General features: G+C 38.0%; 1 protein-coding gene across 2 annotated transcripts in view; it reads right to left on the reverse strand.

Moving 5' to 3' along the window:
* Positions 1–206: 206 nt before the first annotated feature.
* The window catches only part of edil3a (EGF like and discoidin domains 3a), a 165,976-nt gene continuing 139,489 nt past the window's right edge, over positions 207–26,693 (reverse strand). For both annotated transcript variants that reach the window (XM_084729008.1, XM_084729007.1), the window contains exons 9-10: positions 16,224–16,379; positions 207–1,275 (exon numbers count right to left, since the gene is read on the reverse strand). In XM_084729008.1, coding sequence (XP_084585134.1) covers positions 1,126–1,275; positions 16,224–16,379 — 306 coding nt within the window. In that variant the 3' untranslated portion in view covers positions 207–1,125. The remainder of the gene's footprint in view (positions 1,276–16,223; positions 16,380–26,693) is intronic.

The raw sequence follows: 26,693 nt of genomic DNA on the forward strand, positions 1-26,693 counted from the left end.
ATTTGTGGGTTATTGAATGACATCTATCCTGAGCTTTTTAATTGATTCAACTTAGATCTCCAAGACAACACAAAGACATTGAACACAGATTTTTATGCGTCTGACAGCCAAGACAAATAAATCTAAATAAATACAAAAAAGAACAAGCACAAACAAAAATTTCAAATAGCTTAGAAAAAGTGTAGCGATAATCAAACAGATACAAATAAAAAAAAAAAATGGAGACTTCGTATGAGAGCGTTAAGACATTTCAACTAGAGACAGCCTATAATAAGCCTCAGTGTCAGTGCTGCAGTTAAACTGCAGTGCTTGTTTATTGTCTCACATATCTCAGTCGTCTTCAGTAAGCTTTTGCAGTGTGTTGTAATGTTTCAGAACTATTTAAAAATGCACATAAAAATAGGTCCCTAAATCAAAGCCGTTGCTCTCAGGGCTGGAGGTTTTAAATGATTTGTCATAATATACATTTATAATTCACGCACCATGCAGTTTCTTAGTCTTTTACATATAATACAAGAGCATTAATAGTGTTTTGATTGATGTAATAATGTCAGTGTCCATTAGGGTAAAAGCATGGCTTGAGGAGGTGTAGTAATCAAAGTAAAAATACATCTGATAATGTGATAACATGTGATCTCTACATGGTATTTTAGACAGTTTAGTCATGTTATGAAGTTGGTTAATCATGTCCAATGAAGCACGGCAGACAGATTTCACATCTTTGTTAAAAAGTGACACTGTACAATAGCTTCCATGGCAACAAGTTAAAACCACATAACACCCCCTCTCCAGCTCCAGCCCCAAACCCAACCCCACCCCTCCCGTTATATATTACAGAAGTTCATTCCAAACAGGATGGTAAATCTTGAGGGAGAATAAAAAGACAAAGATCACGCTTTAAAGAGGAAACTAAAAGACGAAAGTGGATCAGGGGCAGGTTTTGAAATCATTGTACAAAAGAACAAACAGCAACCCACCACAACCAAACACGTATTCTTGAAAAATCCATTGGAAATTGATTTCTTTTTACAGGTTGCACAGTTTTATTTTTGAAATACTGGCTGAGATACTCCAGTATGCCAAGGGGACGGGGGACGATGGCAAGAAAAGATGGAGGAAAGGGCTTCATTCTTCCTCTGTGCATCCGAGTATCTCTACGCGCAAAGTGATCCTGCCGTACCATGACCAGGGGAGGATCCGGATGAGCCTGGCGTAGATGGGAGGATCTATCACGTTCTTTCTGTGCGTGTCGTTGTCAAAGTTTCCTTGGAATACCTATGAAAACAGAAACATGGAGGAACTATTATTATGACTTATTATGTCCCATCAGTGGTATACCTACAGTAGTTCCACAGTTTGGGGAAGCAGCAGGAGTACTGATGAAGGAAGTGGAGCAATGTTCTGCTGTGGACGGGGCCGGCAGCAAAATTTATTTTAGCCACCTAAAAGCTAAATATTATTCTATCTTGTTCAACCAAACTCCTTTGGTAAGAACTGTAATTTTACCTTGCAGAACAAATAGGAGTTTGGACTACCACTGCCTTGATCAGTTAGTTTGTTTGTGATATTATGTAACTTTGGCATTTTAAAAGGTTAGCTCAGACCCACCAAAGTCACACAATAACACAAACAAACTAATGAATAAAGACAGCAGTAGCCCAGCAGCTCCTATGTCCTGAGAGGTAAAATACAGTTTTTGCCAAGGGAGATTGGTTGAGCAAAGCAGAGCAATATTTGGATCATAAAACCGTTCACTGTCAAAAAAAGCTGTCTGGTGGTAAAGTAAAGAATATAAATATTCTTAATATAGCATATGCTTAAACTAACACTGATTTTTGTTAGGTGGGCCTTTTTTTTAAAGGGATAGTTCACACCTGAATTAAAAAGTTCATATTTTTCCTGGCCTGTAGTGCTATTTATCCATCTAGATTTGGTGTGAGTTTCTGTGTTTCGTCGATGGCGTGTGTAGAGACATCTGACTTCTCTACAATATAATGTGACTAACTGGCACTCAGCTTGTGGATCTTTGACTACAAAATGCTCAAAGATCCAACATGAAACTGCTCACAGCGAGGTCTGTGGATTATCTTGAGTAACTGGGTCATGATCCCTGGAAAGAGACGTTGCTGTTGAGTTTTTCAAATGTATTTTTGACACTTTGAGCACCACAAGCTGAGTGCCATCTAGTTCCATTACATTGGAGAGAAGGCAGACACTGCCGGTATCTCCAATATACTGCAACTCACACCAAAACTATCTAGATGGATAAAAGGCACTACAGGTAAGAGGGAAAAATATGTATTTTTGAGCTGGTACTTTCTGCTTCTCCAACCTGGGGGTGCGCCCAACAGCATCCACTGTTGGTAATACACCAACTATCGATAAATACCTCACGCATCCCCACTTCAAATAGTCTGAACTATCCCTTCACTTTTAATGGTGCCGGAATATTTGAGGGCTTTTAAGATAATGACATGCTTCAGAAGTCAACATGTTGTGGAAAAATATCTTCAGTGACAAACCACAGAAACTAAATCTGAAAGCTTTACTGAGAGGCAGGTGGAGAAAATTCGTGCTGCATTTCTCGCCTGATTTCTCCAGACTTCTGCCTCGAAGGCCTCATGCCTGAGCAGGTACTGAATGAAGTGCAGCCAATCAGAGCTCCAATTCAAACACTGCCAATAACAGTTGTACATTTTCTCAGCTCGGCCCTATTCTTGCTTCTTTTCTTTCCATGCGCCACAGGTGAGCACATCAACGGTTTCCCCCTGTGGAAAATTGTACGTTGTTAGAGCGGCGCAGCTGGATGTCCCACCTCCACAATTAGTGACAGACATCTACTGTTGTTTCTCCTGCTTACTGAATGGTGTTATTAACATGCTCCTTATGCTTGCAGGTCGTGTTTTCTGTCAGTTTCATTGTACTTTGTTTTTTATTCTTCACCTTGGCAATAAGAGGAAGGAAGGCTTTGGTGGCTGCCAAAAATGCTGCTATAAAAAAAGCCCTTTTTCTCTTGTATAGACTCTGTAAAACTCATAACATATTGTGCTTCAGACTAATAGACATTCTGGATGAACACACATAAACTGTCATATCCTTCAAGTACTGTAAATGCTGTTGTTTCAAGCTAATTCTAGTCTTGCGCAGCACACTTCTAACAATTCAGAGACATGCAGAGCCTTTAGATAGGCCCCGAAACAACAGTTCAAGGGTTAACTAATGAATGGATACAAACAAGTTAATTGTGTGCTCTATTGTTTGCTATTAGAAGCTTTACGCTGGTTTGTGCTTAATAGACAGTAGAAATGAAGTATATTAGGAGGAAATGTATGTACAGGGACTGTTTCATTGAAGGATATGATCATTTCAATTAAATAGACATGATTATGCCGGTGTAATTGGGACGTGATGGGATTCGCTGCTGTGTGGAATGGAAAATCAGCAGGCCAAATCCGAGCAGGTGCTGGAGACAGAGGTTGACCTTTTCAGAGTGGAGCTTCAGCTAATTCTCTTTCAAATAATCATAGGAGCTGCTTTGGATTCAGACAGTCAAAACATGGTCATGAATGTGTTATTATAACAAGTGCTAAAAAAAAACCCCACAATGGCCACGCACCAAAAATCACATAAGGGATTGTTGAGAAAAGTAATTTAGACTCTGTGTGGTTGCACAAAATATTAACACATTATAGCACTTCCTAGGGTCAGAGACCTGTATTTTCTTATTTTCTCACTGTTTTGCTGTTTTGAGGACATTTCTGGGTGCCAGCCTTTGGACACTGGTTGTGTAGCTCCCAGCCAATAATGGTGAACACAGATTGTGAAGTGTGAATACAACTTTGAATGGTGTGTTTACAAAGAGCAACTGACAAATCCTGCATCTTTTACCATTAAGCACCACAGGTTTTGAAGGAGAGAAATACAAACCTTTTAGCCATTTTGATACTACTGATATTTTACAGTTTACAGACTGATATGACTGTGATAGTCCAATATCAGCTCGATATATCTGTCAGGCTCCAGAACAAACCATTCATTCAAACCTCCTATGTAATTACAAATAGGATAATAGAAACTGACAGTAGAAACTGAGCCATGAAAAACATCCTTGCACTGCAACTCAAGACTGAAAAGGGCAAATGTGAAGGAGGGCCAGCTTAATCCAAGTGTCCTTTGTTAGCAGGACCGACAATGCAGCGACAAAATAATGCGCTCAGGAAACTGTTGAATGGATGGGATGAAATGATTTTTAAAGAAACCATGATAACACGTAGTATTACTGTTTCAAATTTAAATTTTCATTAAAATCTTGTTTGATTACCCCATTTTGAAAAAACTCAGAGTTAATACTGCCCAGAATCAACCAAACCACTACTTTTGAATATTGTTTGGACATTTTAACAATATGATGATAATACTGATAACCGTGACAAGTTTGGCCACTATAATCATGATATGAGATTTTCCATTTTATCTTTACTATTTATTTTGAAAAAAAGAAAGGAGGGCTGATCAATGCAGTCAGCTGATTGATTTAACTATAATGATACAAGAAATGGATGCATTGCAATCCAACACTTGTGAACTTAAGTACACGAGAAAATAACTGCACAAGCAAAGCAGTAAAAATATAAAATTGTTAAATATAGATATGCCTCTGAGCATCAGACTAATGATAGGCAAAAGAGAGCCTGCCACTTTGAATCCTTATGTGAACAAACTCAGATGAACTCAGGTGGTTGAATAAATGGGGCTGTATAATGTGAATTATTTACTAAATGAAATCTGATTAATTAAAAAAACAACATATTTTTACAGACAACCAGAATATTCTTGCTTTTTAGACAAGTTAATCCTGATTCAGAATGGGTGGGGACACATGTCACTATATCTTCAGGCTGTAAACATGATTATACACATAATATGGATTAGATTGAACAGATAACATTCACTGTCTTGTGTAATTAAAGGGACATGCATCTGTTTAGTGTGAGCTTGCAATCTCATCCATCATCATAAGTTAACAAGTTAAGCGACTACAGACAGAAATGAAAAATATGGTTTAATTAAGTGCATGATGGTAAAAATAAAGGAAAACCAACAAAATGAAATATGTGATTATAAACTAAACACTTTAACTATCTTAAGATAGAATAAGAAGCTCAAAAAAGAAGCCACTTTGTTTTTAATGTGGCTCCTACCACAGAGAATGTCACTTCCTTTTGTTTTTTAATTGCATATCCATCCATTGTCTCAGCTGTATTATACTTAACTCTTCATTGAGCTTGTCACTGTGTACTTGACTCTCTAGTGTGTTCAAATTATTCCCATAACACCACTGATTCTCATGTTTAGTGATTGTGTTATTCTTCACAAGTATATTACACTTTTCAAAATACAGTATCATGTTAAAATGCTCTAATGGATGGGTTTATTTTTTTGGAGGGGGGACATTAAAGCTTGATGTTGGTGCTCCTGGAAACCAAAAACTTTTTCACCACTGTCATCACTCTAAAAACATTAACCCTTTGAAGCACAAGTTATTCAAACCCCTTCTGATGCACAACATGAGTCTACAATGATTTAATGCATTGGTGAGTGTTGCATTTAAAGTCAATCAGATCACCCAAAATTATGGAGTTTGGTAGATTTCATGTGTTATACAATAATCACTGAACAGTCTCAGGTACAAGGAGACGGTCACAAATAACAACCTGATTATTCTGGGGTTTGCAACTCGAAAAGATTGAGAACGGCTCCTTTAGAAAAACCAACATTAAATATTTGATATGTGTTTATTTGCTACTTTGTAACACATAACATGCACAAATCAGTGATAACCAATAATACTGTTGAATCACAGTGTGTCTGTAGTATAACTGTAGAGAACTGTGCATGGCCATTCTTAGTGGGGTGATTTGTCTGATTTATTCCAATAAAAAATCAGCAGGCTAAATAGAAAAATGGGGGACGGTAGAGTCTGATATTACTAAGCCTGGCCCACTGGTTTGGACCCTTAACCCAAGTGCGGTGTAGCAGTTTCATGAAAATAAGGATTTGTGATCATCAAGGACAAGTTAAATTAAATTGAGGAACATCTGGAATCCTGAGTGAATTTATTGCAGTGATATAGAAAATAAAAACTCAGTCAGGCCTTTTGTGTATCGAAGGGTTAATAAAATCAACCTCAGTAAAGCACATAATTGTACTGATCTCAGTAAGGATGCAATGCTCAGATTCTATGGAGGCTGTAGCATGAAACATATGGTTTACAGATGTAATAGATAGCCTCACAAGAATACTGGATATCCAGTGGCAGCTGGAGATATAAGACGTAATTGTCCCTAATCAATATGCAATGATGTGACAAGTTATCAAACCTCTGCCCGCTCTTCCTCGCACATGTTTCCATTAATATGACTGCTTTTGTGTAATTCCTTATTCTGTTGTTTACCTGAGCTCCTCTTCCTGCAGACTAAAGCTGAAATCATGTGACAGGTGTACACTTTCATTACTTTCCTTTTCTCACATGTCTAATACAAACAAATGCAGGCCACCTTTTCATCCTACATTCTTTTTCATCATTTCGCTCCTGCAGTGAAAGCCATTCTCTTCCTGTCTTCCTCATCTATATTGTACACGGAGCTTACACTGTAGACAGATAAGGTTTGCATCTGCAGACAAGCACACAACCCTACATCACATGGCACTCTGCTCTCTCTGTTATTATTTCCTCTTTCTCTAAATGTCCTTTGCCCCTTTCTATGCACATAAAATCCTCATTATAGTCGTATGAGAAAATATAAAAGCTTATAATATTTGGGTTTCTTATCTTGTATTTTATGGTTTATTATATATTCTTATATTGCTTTTGCCTGACCCCTTTTCTGCAATGTGAAGCAATGTCAACATATGGTTTTAAGTGAAAGTAAATACTTCAAAGCCCCCAAATCCTAATGATAATCACAACCTCTCATCATGACTTTTAGATGACTAAATGAAAGGTAAGTGAGGTAACTGGGGTTTATGTTTATGACTTTTCCTTGAATTATCTGTTTTCATCAGGACTATTTGTGTTCTTGTTAGTGGAGATAAATTTTGACATTGACATTTGTTGTATTTATTTGACATAATATATGTCTTTGTAGAGCTGGATATTGTTGGCCATCTATGAATTGGTTTCTGCTATTAATCCTTGTTTATGTCTTTCTAAAATTGTTATATTGTTAGATTGTTGAGTCTAAATTAATTGTCCATGTATACTTCTGTTTGCAGGCTTGTTTACACTGAGTTGCTCCTTGAGCGACAAGTGAAGTATTTTAGATTAAACTAAACTGAATAGATATTTTTCACAGCAGCCATTTGAACATGAAATTAATTCATCAAGGTTCCCTCCACTCAGGTCAAACAGAGTCAGGGTGCTGCTATTGTGCATGTTGGCTCAATGGAAAGGCTCTGCCACACTAAATGGAATGGGACCTTAATTAGTATAATTGATAACACTTGTGTTTACCCTACTATTTCATGCCAATATGAAAATGACAGAGTGACAGAAAAAAAGACGTAATCAGATTACAGTTACATTTAGTAAAAATGGGCATTATTAGCAGGATTAATCACAAAATTATTGAAATTGTGATATGGCCGAGTGCAATATCCAAATCAGAATGAACCATCATTGTCATGACCTCCAGTGAGAAAAATGCTTCACTGGATGGAAATTTCAACATTATTTTGTCTTTAAATCAGAAAAGAGCAGCAACATCACAGTACAGTGAGAGGTCTGCCTTCAGCTGTGAAAATACTGTCATCCTCCAAGAACTCTATAGCTAATTTAAATAATTATATACAACCACTAATATTAGATACAAAGACCAACCACTAACGTTAGCTACACAGAAGTCCACTTGGCTAGCTAACCTGTCAATATACTAGTAGTGAAAAATATTCTGGGTCTGTAAGTGCTAATGCTGGTGTCAGTGGGTGTGTGGGTAAAAACAGAAGTCTCAGAAAACAAGAAGGCAAGACAGTTTCACCATATTTGGTGATAGATAAGGTGGAAAGAAATCAGATTACATTACTTTAATATTGCAATACTTGAACTTCAACTTGTAATTAATACAATTATCCCGTCAAATTCATTCTCTGCATTTAAGCCATCCTGCTATTAGAAGAAGTGGACAGCGACTGTACAGCACACGGGAGCCACCTCCTGTTCTAAGCCAGCACCTTTGTCAGGGATACTGACCGGAGAATTAACCTAGCATATGTGTTTTTTGATTGATTGGCAAAAAATTAACTTGGAAATAATAAAATTAAAATAATATAATAAAATAATATGACTCAGAATGTGCACGTATTGCACTTTGTATAGAAATATAGGCCTAACAAATGCATAGACGCTCTAAAGGAGCTGGATGCTCCACTGCAGGGTGTGCAGTGATACCAGGTCCTCACAGTGTCCATGATATTCAAACAAATACATGCCCAGAAAGCATTATCCTTTAAGGCCGCTATTATAAAACAAACATCTATAACACAGAAAATCCTGAATGACAGAAAAAGAGTCATTACTGTCTGTGTAATAAATTGTTAAAACCAAGATGATTCAATGTTTGTCAAACTTTCTCAGGAAAAACGTTTTTCTTTTTTTTTCATTTTCATCAGTGGTAAACTCACGGTATGAGCCAGCCCCCCTCAGGTTTCTTCAGCTCCCATGCTACTCAAAACATGCTTCTGAACACTGACTATTAAAAACAAACAACAAAAAAAACTAACCTTAACCCCTGTTTCAATTACAATTTATGCCTACGAGTGTAGAAACTGCAGTGTGTATTCGAGCCGTATGGCTTCGTGTTTCACAGCGCTAAAATGGCACAAACGGTTGATAGAGCAGCAGCAGGTGCACATCTGTTTCACTACATGTTCATAGCATTTCCCAACTGCATACTGCTCACACATAATAATAATATGATAAGCCTGCAGTGAAGGACATACTGTACGCTTTGAAAGCCAACACAGACCACAAAAATCTGCCAGTTTCTAAACCACACTGTGTTGACATGTTCTTTTCACTTTTTATTGTATTTTAGGCAACAGTGAGAGTGAGAAATATGTCACTTCCAGGAGTGTTGCCTCAACTGTAATGTGACAACTAGGGGACATGATAGTACACAATATGAAAGGCAGGACAGAAAGACCATAAAAGCAGAAGCTGATTGAAACATGACAAGAATTTCTCCTAGACTATACAGTGGCAGTGGCAGAGGCAATGTCTCCAAAATAAACAGTCTGGAACAAGATATGAGAAGGAATTTCGAAAAAAGGACAAATACTCTAATGCTTCGAAGAAAAAAGCAAATGGATGAGCAAGGTGATGAAAGTATCATCATCCAGAACACTCCAGCAAACAGATTTAGGTGTGCAAAATAATTCAGGGGCAGACAGAGAATAAAAAACACTGTATGTCGTTTTGATTCACTGGACAAAAGGTTTCTGAGGGCTGCCACTGGCCTGTGGATCACATTTAGAAAACCTACAGCGGCCATAAAACTTGTGACAAACAGTAAAGGTCCTATCTATGTAGAATCAGTGTTTGGTTTATCCATTCTGGGCTATTACAGAAACAGAACAGACTCTTTCTTATTTTTAGGTTATTATACACTAATTAAGATGTACTTATGAACATTATATTTCCTATTCGGACAATAGATCCTCCTAAATCATACATACTGGAACCAGAATCAAATTACTGTAAATAGATTGAGGTTTTATTAAGTGGAGGAAAGAATGGATTTTATTTGAGCCACAATACAGCAATGAGAAAATGAAATACAGCCACTGCAGCTGAAGTCCAGCCTGCCAGACAGCAGCAGAATCAGTAAGATAGAGGAAGAGCCACCGGCTGCCGACTGGTGGAGCTGACCGGTATTTGTGCTCGCTGCCAACTGAAATCGTCTCACTTCAACACCCCCAAGTGTAATTATTTTATCCAAGAATCGAGACACAAGCATACAGGGCACATTCGTCTGTGTGTGTTACTTCAGACTGACCCAGGAGCCACAATGCTACTATTGATTTTCCAGGCTGGTAGAGTCTTGGGTATGCATTACTAAAGGAGGCCTTGTATGCCTCTAGAGATACAACACTGCCCATGCTCCCATATTATTAGTTAAACCTTCTGCACAGGTCGAGCAAGCAGGTCGCTCACATCTCTTTGCTCTCTGCCCTCATTTTGCCTCAACCAGCCACGGTGATACCAGGAACACTCGGCTGCATCTTCACTGAAAGGTCAAGAGCGGCCTCGAAGAGGCAGTTACACTCAATCCAACTCAAATGCAATCAGACTACTTCTTCTAAGAGGACAGCAGTATGTTATCTAGTTATGTGTTTTTCTAATCCTGAAGTGCTTTAAATCTCACAGTCAATATTTTCCAAGACTGCAGAAAAAGAAAATATGACTATTAGTGTTTCATCTTAAGATGATTGCATTCACAGCTATCTAACATTTGGTTACCCTCTGACCTGGAGGGAATTGAAGACTCTAATGGCTAATTAACCCCGTGTCACCTAAGTGAAACACTATTAAACATAAATCAATTACTTTTGTGCTTGATTGCCCCCATCAAATGACTGTGTAAATATTGACACCCAGGAAAAAGCCAGTGGTGCTGGACTCTGCAGGGTAGTGACCCAGGTGTGGTAAGTGAAAGTGTGCGCACGTGGGAACGCAGCTGAGCCGATGTGTATAATTATGGAATGTATCCCAGTTTAATTATGTTTAAACAAAAGACTATGTTGTTACTTGTCTCAGTTACAAGTGCAGTACACAGGTATTTGGGATTTGTGTGCAAAGAAAAGGCAAACAAGGCACTCCACGGATTTTGTAGAGGGATACTGTTGTGTGTGTGTGTGTGTGTGTGTGTGTGTGTGTGTGTGTGTGTGTGTGTGTGTGTGTGTGTGTGTGTGTGTGCCACTGTGCCCTGCTTTGACAACATCTGTATTCTGACAGAGCCTCCTCTCTCAATCTAGATCTAACTGCCTGCAGCCTCTGCCACACAGGAGCTGGAGGGGGGAGCTGAGAAGAATACTTACAAGCCTCTACCACTGTGCCCGAACCAGACACCCATACACACACACACACACACACACACACACACACACACACACACACACACACACACATGCACACATACATACACACACTCACAGTATATCCCTGCCAAGTCAAGCATTGTGGTGTGGCAGGAGGAGCCTCGGGAGTCCAACAGCCAAATGTGTCCTCTAGCATTAATGGCTGCTTCAGCTGACTGAAGGGGGAAAACACCTTGAAGAATCATACATCTGAACAGCCCCTTGGCTCCGTCTGGGGACAAACTGATTGACATTCTCAGAAGCCTTGCTAAACACGCCTGCCCTCTAATACAGAGCGCGCACACACACACACACACACACACACACACACACACACACACACACACACACACGCACACACACACAGATTGACTGCCTATCCTCCGTTTTGCTCTGAATTGTACAGCAAAAACAACATAGGGGAGGCTATAGATAGATAGCTTTATAGAAATAGCAACCCTGTCTCCTAGAAATTACATGTATATATGATAATTATGTTGTGGATGACTACAGAATTCCTGTCTGAGTTATGTTCACAGATGTCTCTTTGAAACAATGCATTTATGTAATGTGTTGGATTCGTAGGTAGGAGGGTGGGGAGGGTGGGAGGTGTACAAAGTGCAGGACTTTGACATCATGGGTCAGAGCGCTTTGGTTAAAGTAAGGGAATTTCATCATTGTGGGTAGGTTTAGGTGGGCTTGGGTGATAAAATAATAGAGATATCTATCAGCGATAGACACATCATCAATAGCAATGAGAAAGTAGTTTGATAAAATGTTCGATAGTTTCACTTAAATGCATTAAATGCAAACCACTGTGAAAGCACGTACTGAATCTGCCTCAGCTCATAAACAGCCAAGCACATCCGTCAATGGATCGAGCTACAAGTGACACACAAACAGCCAGTCATTGAACTGATCGCATGATGTCACACAAGAGAACAAAACAGAAACAGTGACAAATAAGGGCAGACAAAAAAGGAGGTCGACATGGCAGTTTTTTTTTAAGTTGTACAACTATCAGAGGGGCTTGGAGTAGTTGAAAGGAGCCAGCTGAGGTGGAGGAGCTAGAGAGCGTGACAGAGCACAGGGACATCATGTTGGCCTGCTGCCACCAGGACCCAACTGCTGATAAGTGGAAGACAATGGACAGCTGGACGGACAACTATCAGAACAGTGTCGTGTGTAAACTGCAGAAATAGTTTCTCGTCTAAGACCACTGATACAAGAAATCTCACCTGCCTCCCATCCTTTGGAGTACACAAAACGCTGTCAGTCACGAGCTACACGATAGTTCATTATCGCTACCCTCCAATATGAATCTTCGCTATTGTGGAAAACTTTTCAGGCCTAAATATGGGCACACAAAGCACTTTGGTTAAAGTTAGGGAAAGGCCGAAATTTCAGTTAAATGTACAATATGTTAATATGTTAATAATAAGTTTTGCAACTAGGGGTCTCTCCTACATTTAAAATAATAAAAGATGTAGTCTGATGACAGCTGAAGTAGCATAGAATCGTGGTTGTTTTCCTCCTTGTTTTGTTTGATCACGTTTGCAGACCTGCTTCCTCAATCTCTAGCGTAGCTGATGTAGCCCATGTTTCTCTGGAAGTTATAGCACCTAGCAGCTGGTGGGAAATATATCCTTTCCTTTAATACATTATGGATTTCTCTGGGTTCAACTGTTGCTAGAAACATTTCTCTAGCGTTAGACATTTTAATGAAGAAATGTCATATATTATAGTTTTAAACATTAAAAAATAAATCTCACTTTTTACTGATACAGTATGTTTGCGACTTGCCATTTACATTAATTAACAACATTCCCTCACTGTGTTAATAGCAAAAGTAATTCAGTCTGCATTACATCTCCCTTAAGATGTATTTCCTGTGAGGCTGAGAAATTGTTATAAAAATGACTTTTATCTAGTTATCTGGAGATTTTTTTTAAATCCATGTTTCGCTTGGTGAAAGAGCTGCTCTCCAGTGAGAAATGAGATTTTAAAATAAAGCATAAATGTGATGGGTTCTTGAAATTTCACCAATGATTTTCTCTTTTTTTATTTTCTATCTTGGATGATGCTTGCCAGGCCTTCAGATGTCAACCAGTACTCAGTATTGAAATTGCCTGACTGAAAATCATACTGAGCATGCACTGGTCTATACCCAAAGATCATCATGGGTGCTGAAATTATAAACTCCTCCAGCAAGAAATCTGACCTGCAGAAATGGGAAAATATTTCTGGGGGCGCTGGCGGCTGCACTGGCCCTGCAACAAGGATAAGGGCATAAATTATTATGTAGCTACTGAGGGGTATTATTTCCCTTCACAAGGTGCTGTCACATCTGAGCTTTAAGTCTATCACACTGAGCCAAACAAAACAGAAGTCCTTCTTTAAGAAAATCTCATTTTGAAATGGAAGTTACCACATCACATTTAGAAACGGCTCAGTTTTTATGAGAAATCCAGACATCATAGCTGATGTTTTTATGCGCTCACACCGCAGGGCATGGACTGCAGTTGAACTATGAAATCGAGTTTGACGGCAGATTAAAGACTCAAGGATTTTAAGCCATTAGGAAACTATTCACAAAAGCTTTCACATTGGATTATTATTTTTAAATATGTGAAATAAATTAACATGAATAAATGAATGTGTGTGAAGAGAGAGGCGAAATCTCTCCGGTTCCGGTGGACGACCATGGGACCTTGTTTTGGAAGAAATACTTACAGAAGATCACAGAGACAAATGTGTTTTTGCTCACGTTTGAATTATGTCCTGGATTTCACACATATGATGTTTGTCAAGTAAAAAGAGGACATTTTTCAGGCAATAAAGCCACAGCTCTCGAAGTATAAAACTGAAAATGTTGACTACACACCCAAAAATGTGTCATGACCTTGTACAGCCCTCATCCTAGTTCTTAAGACGGTATTATCCTTTTCACATTCACAAGTGAGTGTATACATTTTTTCACAAATCAAATGTTATTGGTCACCATTTACATCTGTCTGTGATTTTTACAGATAAAAGTATTATAAAGAGCTTGTGGCTAAATCTCATAGCTCCATCTGATACTCAAAAACCTCAGTGAAACTTCCATCTTGAATGAAGTGCTGCACATATGGGAAATGTTAGGGCTTTCTGGAAGAAAACCTTTCTGTCAGAGGGCTTTCTGCTTCAAATATTTTAAAATGTACTTTTGCTGAGATTTTTTCACCTGACAACAATTCATGGCACAGTTCAAAGAGGATCAAAAAAATTATTTGTCTCTTGCTTTTGACTACGTTCCAAGAAGGACACCAGATGGGGATGGACTTCAACTCTTTATACATATGAAAGATTTATAATCTAAATCAATATATGTTCATTTATTAATCAAATACTATGGCAAACAAGGCTCTAAACTTGCATTTGCATTCTCACTTATAACTTTTACTAGTTTTGTGTGAGTGTTTAATCTCATCTGCCACAAAAAAGGCTGCACCAAAACATGAAGACACTCTTTCTAAATCTTAATATTTTAAAGCAAAGGCAAAGGCATGATTCAGACACGAGGCAGTTCAAGGTGCTTTACGAGAACTTAGAAATACATTAAGATTCTAACATGTGAATTATCTGTGCAAACCTTCAATTAAACAACATATTATTATTTCATAACCAGTTAAAAACTCCTTGTAGTACATTTGAAACAGCTTTTACAAATACAAACAATCGGGTTTTGCTTCATGAAATCTTTTAAACATACTCACTGTTATTTATTCATGAAAATGTCTTCCACAAGTTAAAAAAGTATTATTACACTCTAAAGCATTCTTTATGGTGTTAAATACTTTGAAATTATGTTGAAGATGTAGCTGCAGATTGTACTGCAGATTAGAAAAGAAGAGATTGTACAGTAGATTGTGCTGCAGATGTATCCTAAACTCAGTGTACACAGAGTGATTTCAAGCACCTCTACAGTATTTGCTTTTTTATGCAATATGCATGTTTGGATTCTACGAGATCTCCATTTTTTTAATTTTCCATAGTCAACACATCACCTGTACATGAATAAGCAGATGAAGTTCGGGCTTATCTTTCAATAACACAGCCAGAGAGAAAAGTAAACACTACCTCTCTTTCCACTGGTATCTGAAAGACAAGGGGCTTCAGGTTTAGCTGTAACCCTGCGCCTGCAGCTCTCCTGATATCAGCAGAGAGGCTGCAACAGCCCTGCACTGTCTTTCCTGTCGTGGGTGATTGGAACGGACGTGTACTCTGCTGAAGGGCCGTAAACAAGATTTTCAGCATAGTACTGGCCAGACCAGGTTGACAGCATGGTTTTATCTGATCCCAAACCAGAGGGAGGCAGCAGGACAAACCAGGCAAGCTCAGTTTGAGCCACAGATAAGAAGATGCTAAAGTGAAGTGGAAAGGAGGAACAGACAGGTCCTGAAATGGACAGTTTCACTCTTAATACTTTTTGACATGTGCTGCTTTGTATGTTGTCTGCGTCAGGTTTCTGTTCTTCCTGTGCATTTTTCAGTTTCTCTCTACCTAGAACGCTCCTTTCTTGTGTGATGTGATATATAATTCAAAATGTCAGTAGTCACTGTTCCCACAGACATGCATTACCACAATATTTTCATTCGCATCTTTGCAATCATTTTTTCCACTTGTGTACATGACAATACAGATGTGTTTTATTTGATTGAACTGAAAACTATGTTAATATGTTGGTAGATGTGTCTAAAAAGGATAGTTTGAACTGTCTGAAGTGGGGTGTTGTGTGAAATACTTATCTATAGCAGACCAGCACAGAAACTAAGCAATGTACTGCTGTGCACAGGGTCAACAACAACAAAAGGCCACTTTATTTCCATCAGACATCCTTTTCTGATGGGAGACCACCATAAGCCAAATATTGGTGTTTCCAAGCCAACTGAACTCCATAAAAGAATGCATATGAAATAGCACACACTTAAACTGATATTGATATTTTTAGGAGAACCTTTTTTAAGTGGCAAATATTACCTTACCTATTACTTTAAACCTGTGTGACTTGTGTCCGATGATGGTTATTATCGGCTGTTAAAGCTGCTTACCTTGTCCTTCCCCTGTTTCTCGTCTTGATATACATTCCACCGCTCTCCATCGTTACTGTAGGCCACTTTGTATGAGCCAACAAACTGGACGTGGCCAAAGTCTTTCGCTCCCTGGGTGATGACACCTGTGACCTTGGTGGGCATGAGCAAGTCCACCTAAAAGAGGGATGAAACGGAAGAAAAGGGGGAGAGTGACAGAAGAATTAATTAGTTTCTCATGAAACTTAGCATGTGAGAAGTGTCAGGGATGCTTCATTTTCACAATCTTGTCAGCATCTTTTTTTTTTTTTCCCCCTATTGATGTCATCCGAGGATTTACTGTAAAAAGACACTGGGCGCAAAAAGTCAGTTTAAATTATTCACAGAATATTGAACAACAAGGCTAAGTCCACAACCTCGCCTCAGCAGAACAGAAATTGCACGGCGCAGCAGCTTCTGAGACCCTGACTGCTCCATTTTGGTTAATTTTTAATAGCTCTCATTTGTTGCAAACAATTTACAGCGCGAGGGTGCTAGGAAGTAAACATAAACGTACTTTTATTGACATTTTAGGGCTCAATTATGCTTCATTATTTGGAAAAGTACACAACACTGTCAGGTTGAGATTCATAACGTAGTTAAATTGAACTCCATGCATGACAGCATGAATAAGCTTTATAGCTCCATCACATTTACTGTACCTGCTTCACTCTGCTTCATTATGACTAAAACAGGCTATGCTTTTTTCTAAGTAAGAGTTTTCCACCACGTTAATTATGTCAAATGAATAATGTATGTGAACAATCTAAAGTAGAAGTTAAGAGGAAGGCGTTGTTAATGTTGCTGCTAAGATGGTCAGTGCAGTGCAGTGCAAAAATACAGCTCGTATTATAATAGATCATCACGGGTAGTATTACAAAATAAGTCACTCCCACTGGTCTTTTATAAGCGAAAAGCAGCGGGTGGTGTGTAATGTTAAAAGTTCAGTCCACATAATGGAAACAGTGCAGAAATACCTTTACATCTCTGTAGCACATTAAGCTAAATGACTATTATTGTTTTGTTTCCAACAAAAAAACCTTTATACTTCTAAATATCAAAAATTGAAGTAATGTGTGAAACTTCCCACATGATTGCTTTTCTTTAAAAGAGCACGTTGTTTCATACTAATGTCAAGAGAGCTAAATAACTGACAGCGCGGCCTTGTGCATTTCCCTTTCTAAATGTCACTGTGAAGCTGTCTCACTTATCACACGAGTCAAATTTTATTCTTGAGAACTGGGACAAAACTGTACTTTTAGGGAAGTTTGATTTTTACTTTTCAAATCTGCTGCAAAACTACATTTTAAAAAATCCAACTCTTTGCTATTAAACCTTGTAATGGACCAACCTCCGAGTGGTTTAATGTTTGATATTTTTGCGGCTGAGGACTTAATTTATTTATCATAATATAAAAATGCATAGAAAATATTTTATGTTTTTTTGTCACATTAAATACGGGATTCTTTAAATAGCTGTATAATTAAAATGTTATAAATCTTTAATTAAGAAATAAATACCATTATAATGTTGTACACTTTTTGTTGATAATGTAATTTGGTATACCTTGAATTATTTTTATTTTTTAACTCATTTTATAAATCACTTTGAATGTATATTTAATGCATATATGTTCAAAAAAAACTGACAGCTAACTGACGGGGTTGATGTCACACACAGGGACGTGTCCAGTCTTGACTAGGCTGCCCAAGTGGGGCACTGACTTATTTATTTATTTTTCATTAAACTAAAAAAAAAAAAAAACTAATAATAATTCCACATGTTCAATTATTCAGGAGAATTGAGAGTGATTACACATCTGTCAGCACAGATGTCAGCTCCATGAGACTGAATATCTGATGGAGCTGACGTGTTACGGAGTTGACAAAATGTGATTTTTTTTTCATTTCCCAGCATAGTTGCCATTTTATTCTTTAAACTTACTAAGAGTCCTCTTCATGCCAATCAAAGTACACACTTGTAGACCATAATTCATATTTAGCTTTGATTCATAAGGGCTATCAAGTTGACTTGTTATGGTTGAGATGCATCTGATGATGATGTTCTTTAATGAATTTGTCAGAAAATTAAAATTTACCAATGTTTGAGAAGTATTCCTGCTTTAAAAGGCCAACAGTTTCATAAAGATATATATTTTAAAATAAAGATGATTATTATATCACTTTTTTAATCATTGTTAGATTGAGATTTTGAAGGTCTGAACACAGTTTTGAATTGTTTGAAGCTGTGAATTCTTGTCTGGGACAAGAGTGTTTTCCGGCACAGGGCAAGTTTAGACATAAAAAAAAAAGTTACATTAAACCACAAACCTTCTATAAATTACATATATTTCATACAAAGAAATCCTTACAGAATATATTTTCAACAAAAAACAGAATTGGAGTGTTAGTAGTAATGTTTTTTATTTTTGGTTTGTTTGCTTTTTATTAGGACATGATTTGTCCCAGTTCTCAAAAAATAAATATATATGCACTCATACTTGGCCAATAAAGCCAATTCTGATTCATCTGCGTAGCATCAATTCACACCCAGCACAGGAGGAAAAACAAGGTGCAACTTGGCATTCTGCTGTCACATGGGAAGATAGTGGCAAAATTTAGAAGCACAATGAGAGCAAGAGAGAGAAACATGAGCATGCAGATTTATTTCTTCTGCTGAATAGACACAACATGGAGGCAACCATACATCACACTAATTGGCCTGGTCATAGGCCAACATACACTGAGTCACACGGCTCCAACAAAACAAAATAGGGCCCTGCGTAGATTAAACAAATAAGTGAACAAACTGAAGTTACGCATGAGTTATGGCTCAGTTTCATTCCAACTCCTGGTCCTGACGTATTGCAGAGCACCAATGTACATCTCAGCACATTGCAAAGCACTTTTATTGCCTGCAATATGTTAGAAACCCGGAAACATTTTTTATCTGAGCAGTGTCGTGAAAAGCTCACTCAGAGGGTTCATCTCTTATGGGTTACAGTACAACACTCCTCTTTCCACCGAGATACTTTCAGATTGAGGCCTGCTCCCTGGGTATTAGAGGGGCCCTCTTAAATGCAAACCCCATGCTGTGAAACATAAGCAGGAATAGACCTGCGGGTCCTGACACACATGTAGACAAAGCCATGCCTTAGCGCCTACAAAGCCCAACTCTTGGCTTTCTAAAAGGCATCCAAGTGGATAAACTCTCAGGTCTCCATTTGGGAGATGTTAAGCTAATAAAAGTAGGACACAAAGCCACTGAAGTTTGCGTGAAGACATAATTCCACTCTTAACAAAACTGTGGTACAGGTAAGCAATTATGTAGATGCTGCACAGTACACATGCATGCCTCATTTGTTGCTAATACACAATTCATGAAGATTATCCTTAAAGGGATAGTTCAGATTATTTGAAGTGGATGCTGGTCAGGATGACCCCAGTTTGGAGAACCAGAAAGGACAGTCACTATCGAAACTAAGCAAAAAAAAAAAAAAAAACACAAAAAAAGAAGAAAAAAAAATCAATATTAGTTCAAGTGTACACTATATTTATAATATTTTCGCCAATTTGCTTGATGGGAAATTACTGTTATGTGAGTTGCTGATCTACCTATCCGCTACTTATTTCTGTTAGTTTGTTTATTTGAGTGACTTTGGTGTTTTAAAAAGTTAAGTCAGATTCACAGAAGTCACACAACAACACAAACTAACTAAGTAATCAGGACAGTGGTAGACCAGCAACTCCTGTGATTGGTTGGCTCGTAGAGAGCAGTTTCCCATCAGAAAAGACTGCCTGGCAGCAAAGTAAGGGGGTGAAAATATTCTAAATGCAATGTACACTCAAACTGATATTGATTTTTTTTAATGTGGTCCTTTTTTAAGCGCCTAAATTCCCTTTTGTTGCTGACTCTGTTCACAGCAGTTCATTGCTTAGCTTCTGTGCCGGTGCCCCTCTCTCCTTCTCCTAACTGGGGGTGTGCTGACTGGCTTCTACTGTAGAAAATACACAGACTATCGATAAGTACCTCATACAAGCCTACATCAAACAATCCAAACTTTCCCTCGAAGCCTCTGTTTCCATTTCCGTGTGAAGTACTGCTCATTTCTGTTTGTGGCAGCTGTGGGTGGAATATTTTCCTGTAATGTATATGAATACCTTTAAAACAACAGCTCTGTTAAATGACAATAATGTCACAACAACCTGCTGGATAAAGGGCGCCAGAAAGAAACAGTGGCAGGGGCTGCGTGGTTGATTTAGAGGGGCATGACACGTCGCATTGTGAGGCTTTGATTATGCTCCAGTTGGAGAACATTGAGGTAATCTCGTTCTACCCAAGCAGTCAAAGTCTGCCACCAAAACAAAGGCAGGCTTGAAGGGGAACCTGAAATTGCTGTCACAGGTAGCGGTCAAAAAATACAACCGCCCCTAGCGACGCCGGCTCTCAACACTTTGATGGCCCAAACTGAATTAGGGAGTGAGATAAGCTTGTTAAAGCAAGGCCTCTCCTCCAGCCTCCACCTTCTGTTCTTTCTTCCATCACACTCGCAACCCCATTCGCTCCTCCATGAGCCGTTAACCCAGACATTCTGGGAGTGTGTAAAGCCTTTGCAGCAATCTCCGAATGCTTGTGGCGTAGACGTTCCGAAGAAATAAAACACAGGAATCAATTTTATGATTTTTTTTCTTGCTACGTCTGATATTAAAAAAATAAGATTCACGCAGCTCCGGTCTAAGCTCCCAGTGTTCCCACCAATAGAGCTGCACATCGAAGAGGGTGACATGGTCAATTAGTTATTTGTACTCCTCTTTGATGGCGGCATACGTAGGGCCAACATTTGTGCACTTCTGCCAGACAAACACTTATCTCCCCTGCTCATTAAGACAAGAGTTGGTGTGTAAATCTCGAGTCCCTATTTGAAGTGGCTTTGACAGTGTGGGATAAAGAGATGAATGCAGTCAGAGGCAGCTTATAGGGAGCAGAATGAGGCCCAGTTTCCTTTTTTATGGATACAGAACATGCATACATAGCATCCTGCTGACATTCTCCCTCCAGCTGTGCTAATTTAACTATGTGTTGAAGACTCATTTAATCTTCAAAGCCCGGGGGAAATATGACTGTGTGTGTGTGTGTGTGTGTGTGTAATGCATACTTCCTGTATATCCTCCTATGTCACAGTGCAGGATTTAGAATTATGTGTATACAGCTCACAAAGCCATTAGGAGGTTTTTTTGATTGGAGGCACTATATTTTTGGGTTGTCCAAATGTCCGCCCATCCCATTCCTTTGAACGCAATATCTCAAGAACGCCTTGACGGAATTTGGTCAAATTTGGCACAAATGCCCACTTGGACTGAAGGATGAACTTATTAGGATTTGGTCACTGTGAGAACACAACATGTTTTTGGTCATAACTGAGGAATTCATACACTAATTATGACACGTTTCTTCAACTAATTGGGATAAACAAAAAAAAAAAATCTCAGAATGAATCAATTATTTTCATTATGTATTTGAAAACGGTCAGTGAGCCATCTGGCACCCTATTGGCCCATTAGTTGAGTATCACTGGTCTAAGGTTTTTGATATTTCGAAAAAATCGAAAAATACATTTATCATAATTATAGTATGTTGTAACTTACAGAGCATCACTCACATAAATAATAAAAAAACACCTCAGAGAAGACAATCATCACAACAACAAATCTGAAAAACAGAGCCTACAGTAAATTACTATTTAGGTGATAAGTGCACAAGAAACCACAGCAGTGATGTAAAGTAATTGTCAGGACTGTTCACTGCATATCATTTTTTGTCAAACTTTTTTCTCTTATCTATGAAACAAAATGTACTGCTTTGTTTTCAGAAAATTAGGCTTTGTATCCTTTATTGAACTGTTCTACATGGTGGGTTGAATTTGATAGTAAAGATTCTCAGCACAGAGTTAATCAACAGCCCTGCTTTGGATTGGATTGTAATTTAAAGCTATGCGTCTAAAAAGCTTTCAGCTCATACAAATATCTAAAAGGATAAAATGATGAGGTGATGACACTTTACATCCAAAAGGTCAAAGGTCATCGTCACTGTGACATCATAATGTTCAGTTCTCTATCAGTTCATTGTACTCTCTGTAAAAATAGTCTCAAAGTGAAAACAGCATGTTCCCCACTGGAAATTATTCACTGGAATCATACATGATTAAAAAAAAGAACCTTAGTGTAAACTTTTTTTTTTTCCAAAAAGTTCCTTCAAAGCTTTATATGAGTCTGGACAGATATGGATGTTAACTGTAACTGTTACTAAAAATCTTAACAATATAAACTGCAACATTAAATAAAGTGTCCGGTCACATCACTGTAACACACAGGCGCTATCATGCTAAATGTAAGGTCTGCTTAAAGGAAAAAATTGGCACATCATGTTGATGTCAAGTCAGTATTGATGGTAAATGTAGTGAATTGAAGCAATAAATTCCTGTATAGCATGCTATATATTTCCATCAAACTGGAGATATGGGGCTCTACAATTTAACAGGATTAGACTAAAGAACTCTTTTGTTCACCAGTAAATCCTAAAACTAAATATGGAGCTTAATCCCAGATCAAAGGTATGTTGAAGGGCCTTGAATATCATCTTTTATGATTATGTTTAAACGAATGTATGTATCCTTTTCCTCTTGTCTTATTTTTTTGTCTTTTCTATGATTTTGCAAATCTGCTGTGTGTGTTTTGTGCTGTGATGCAAGATGAAATTCAGACTCGTTATGACACCAAAACAGCATCATCATCATCATCGTTGGCCGAGGAAGCTGAGTTCTCCTGCTGCAAAGTCTGTTGTTCCTCCTGTGAATAGTGACGTCAGGGATGCAGGAAGAACTATAATGTGTTTCAGCTCAGATTTCCGGTGTCCACCTCTGGGTAGCCAGGGGGTATGTTAGATGAGTATTCTTCAAACTTAATGCCGTGTTTTAGCCAACAAACTAAAATTTATATGTTATTAGATTTATCCATGAGCAGCACACACAGAGGAATTCATTGCTTCAAATGACTAAATTTGCTATCAACACGGACGGGGCATCCACATTAAAAGTGCCAATTTTTCCCTTTAAGGCTCCTGGGAACAACAGGATCCAGGATCCAGCATTCCTGTTGCTTTTCCCACACACTACTGGAAACTAAAAGTCAAGCTATCTTGGCTTCTGCTACCACAATTTAGACCTTTCATTTCTGAAACCATCTGTTTTGGGTCTAAACAGCTGCAGTCTCTCTTTCACTAAATCTAATGTTCAATCAGAGCAAATTAAAAGTCACATAATTAAATCAAAATAGTTCTATTAAATAGACCACATTATACTTTTGGGTTTTCTCTTTCCTTTCGTGGGTTATATAGCTTGTTTGTGCATGTAAAATGTCTGCAAAGACTAAAAAGCCCAGAGGTTGTTTCTCTCTTCTCTACCAAAGAAAAATCACTTCCTGAACGGCCTAAAACAGTGTTTCCAAAACTTTTTTCCTGGCGACTCACTTTCAAAGAATGACAAACCATCACGACCTAATCCACAATAGACCTTCACTATTTTTTACTTCCATTTCCACATCACCTTATATTATATTATTATACTATTTTTATTGTCAGTTAATCAGTTTGAGGAGAAAAACAAGAAACTCTGATCAATACTTCCTGTCATTTTATGGACTAAACAACTAATCAATTAGTGGAAAAATTATTGCCCGATTTATATTTCAACATTTTTCACCAACAGCTGATCAATCAATCATGAATTAAGTGAACAGATTGATCAGCAATAAATTACTTGCAGCCCTAATCTCAATGCATGTTGTTGAAAACATATAAACATGTTAAATACATGTTAAATACTCCCACAGCTAGACTGGAGAAGAGTTTGAAATCGCTCGGAGTGAACAGAGTTGCTGCAGCTATGGCCAGTGACAATTTAATCATTATTATCATTATTATATATATTTTTAGTATTTTTTAAGGAAAAAAAAAACTTCTTAATTCTTCTTAAATTTTAAAATGTTCTGGCTTCTTTCTGGTTTATTTTGGGCTTTAGGAAACACTGATTGACATTTTTCACCATTTAATGACATTTTATGGACCAAACAACTAATCAGTTAATCAAGAAAATGATTAACCGATCAACAGATAATGAAAATAATTGTTACATGTTCCAGCATGTTTGGACCTAATTTTTATGTGACAAGATTGTGACAGGATTAATTATTCAATTCACCGAGAAAAGAATAGACAGATTGATCGACAATGAAAATAATTGTTAGTTGCAGCCCTAATGTAAGCATATGAACTTATTCTATAAATCCAAAGTGAAAGTATGAGCTTATATCAGCTTCAACTATGGCCATTTTACAGAAGAATTAAGAAAATTACTCTATATGTTGAACATGCTTTCAAACACACACACAGCAGTTGCAGTTTGCTTTTTTGAATACTGGTCCTTGGGGCTCTGAGCGCAGTTGTTTTTCCATTGTTCAACCAGAACAATCAAGCTCCTGATGAGCAGAATGGAAAACTACCAGCGTATGACACAAAGCATGATATGAATGTTCACAATAAAGCATGAAGCAGTCACTGTTCTACTTCTGATGGCTCAATTTACAACTGGTAACACACAAGCTATACATGTAACAGTTTTCTGTGAGAAAGCAATGATAAAACATTTGTTATGATTCATATCGTTGTTTACCACTAAAGAGAAAATGAGTCTCTTCAGTCACACTGTATTTTTGTGAATTTATTCATAGCGTACAGAAGAAAACAGACCAGACGTCTAAACCTAGTGAATATTCACACAATATCAGTGTTGTTGGTTGTCATGGAGGAAGAGTGGGATCCATCACAGCCCCTCAGTGTGTTTCAGGACATTGGAGAAGTATCCGGGCTGATTTTGAGTCCATTTGCATGAATTTTTACATGAGACATTGGCTCTGCATCATATCTACACATAGTATTACATGGTACATGGTACATGCCAAAGAAGACCATTCTGTCCAACTGCAACCACAGTATCTTCAGAAAAGCCTCTTAAGCCAAAAAGCAAGCCTGAAATGACTAAAATAGGAGGGATGAGGCCGAAGGCACACAATTTCAAGACAGATGGCTGACTGAGTACAGCACCCCTCTCTACTGAGTGCAAAGAAGAGCTTGTTTGTGTCATGACACCTTTCTGAGTTTAGAAATGTGCCGTTTTACACAGAGGTGAGCTCGCAGAGCAGATTCTCGGAGACGAACCAGGAATCTCGCTGAACTCGAACTGCTGTTGCGTGGCGTGTATGGCTTTTTCTATAAGACAGCACACCGTTCGGCATCTCGATAGTGAAAAGGAACAGATACAAAACAGGGTTGAGTAGAGCGTGGGACACTTACAACACCACTCAGCAATAACATCAGCCCAAACAAATTACACCCAAACTCATCTTCATTAATTTTGTTTGGTTTGTTCATTACTGTAGAAAACAAACAGCCTGTAGTGCCTCATAGTCTTAGCCTGTTGGACAAAGAAGCCCTAATGACTTATTAAAATGTTAAATGTAGGGTGCTGAATATAAATAACTGCAGGTCAAAATATGAAAAAAGAAGAGAAAAAAAGTGGCATAAAAGCTTACAGCATGCTGACGGCCAGATTTTAACATTCTGAAAAGGTACACCTTTACACCTTCAGGGGACCTGTAGCATCGGGCTGAATGTTTGCCAACATCTAAATAAGAAACTGTTTTAGGATGAAAATCCACAAATTAACCCATGCGTCCCATCTGAGAGATAAAGACTTTTTCTTTATAACGATAAAAACAAATTTAAAGCTCTGCTCAATTTGTTACAGCAGCAAAGCAACAGAGGTCTGTCTGTGCCTCAGGTTACAATTTAATTATATGGAATGAGTAGATGCTCTGTTTGGAAATGTGTAACTTAATTTCACGAGAGTGTGGAAGTTAGAGCTAGATTAAAAATCATGTACTGTAGTTGTCACCTTAGATTTTATCACTTTATTACACAATGTAACTAAACGCAGCCTAAACCTAAACGTCAGATTATATACAGCTTGTTTTTAAATGTGCAGCCACACTATTTGGATCCTGGGTAATATTACACTTCTGGTTATGTTCTCTAAGGAGGTGATCTCACCCACAATTTACAAAAGAATCATTCTTTTTTAAAGAGAAATGAGTTAACTCGATTCACAAGCAGAGGGGAATTTATAACCCTGCTTCTGAATGCTGCAACATTGTCAGAAAAGATGACTGATAATTAATTTTTCAATACCACGTCTTTAAAAAAAAATACAATATCCATTAATGATAGTAATGAAAGTATTCAAGAATTCTATTTCAAGACCTGGTTTCAGATCTGTCTTTATTGTCCTGCCCTGCCTTTGGCTGGCAGCGTAGTAGATCCAGATGTTCAGTGACTTTTTCT

This window comes from Lutjanus erythropterus, chromosome 10 (genome assembly GCF_056507025.1).
Source record: "Lutjanus erythropterus isolate fLutEry1 chromosome 10, fLutEry1.hap2, whole genome shotgun sequence".
NCBI classification, from domain to species: Eukaryota; Metazoa; Chordata; class Actinopteri; order Lutjaniformes; family Lutjanidae; genus Lutjanus; species Lutjanus erythropterus.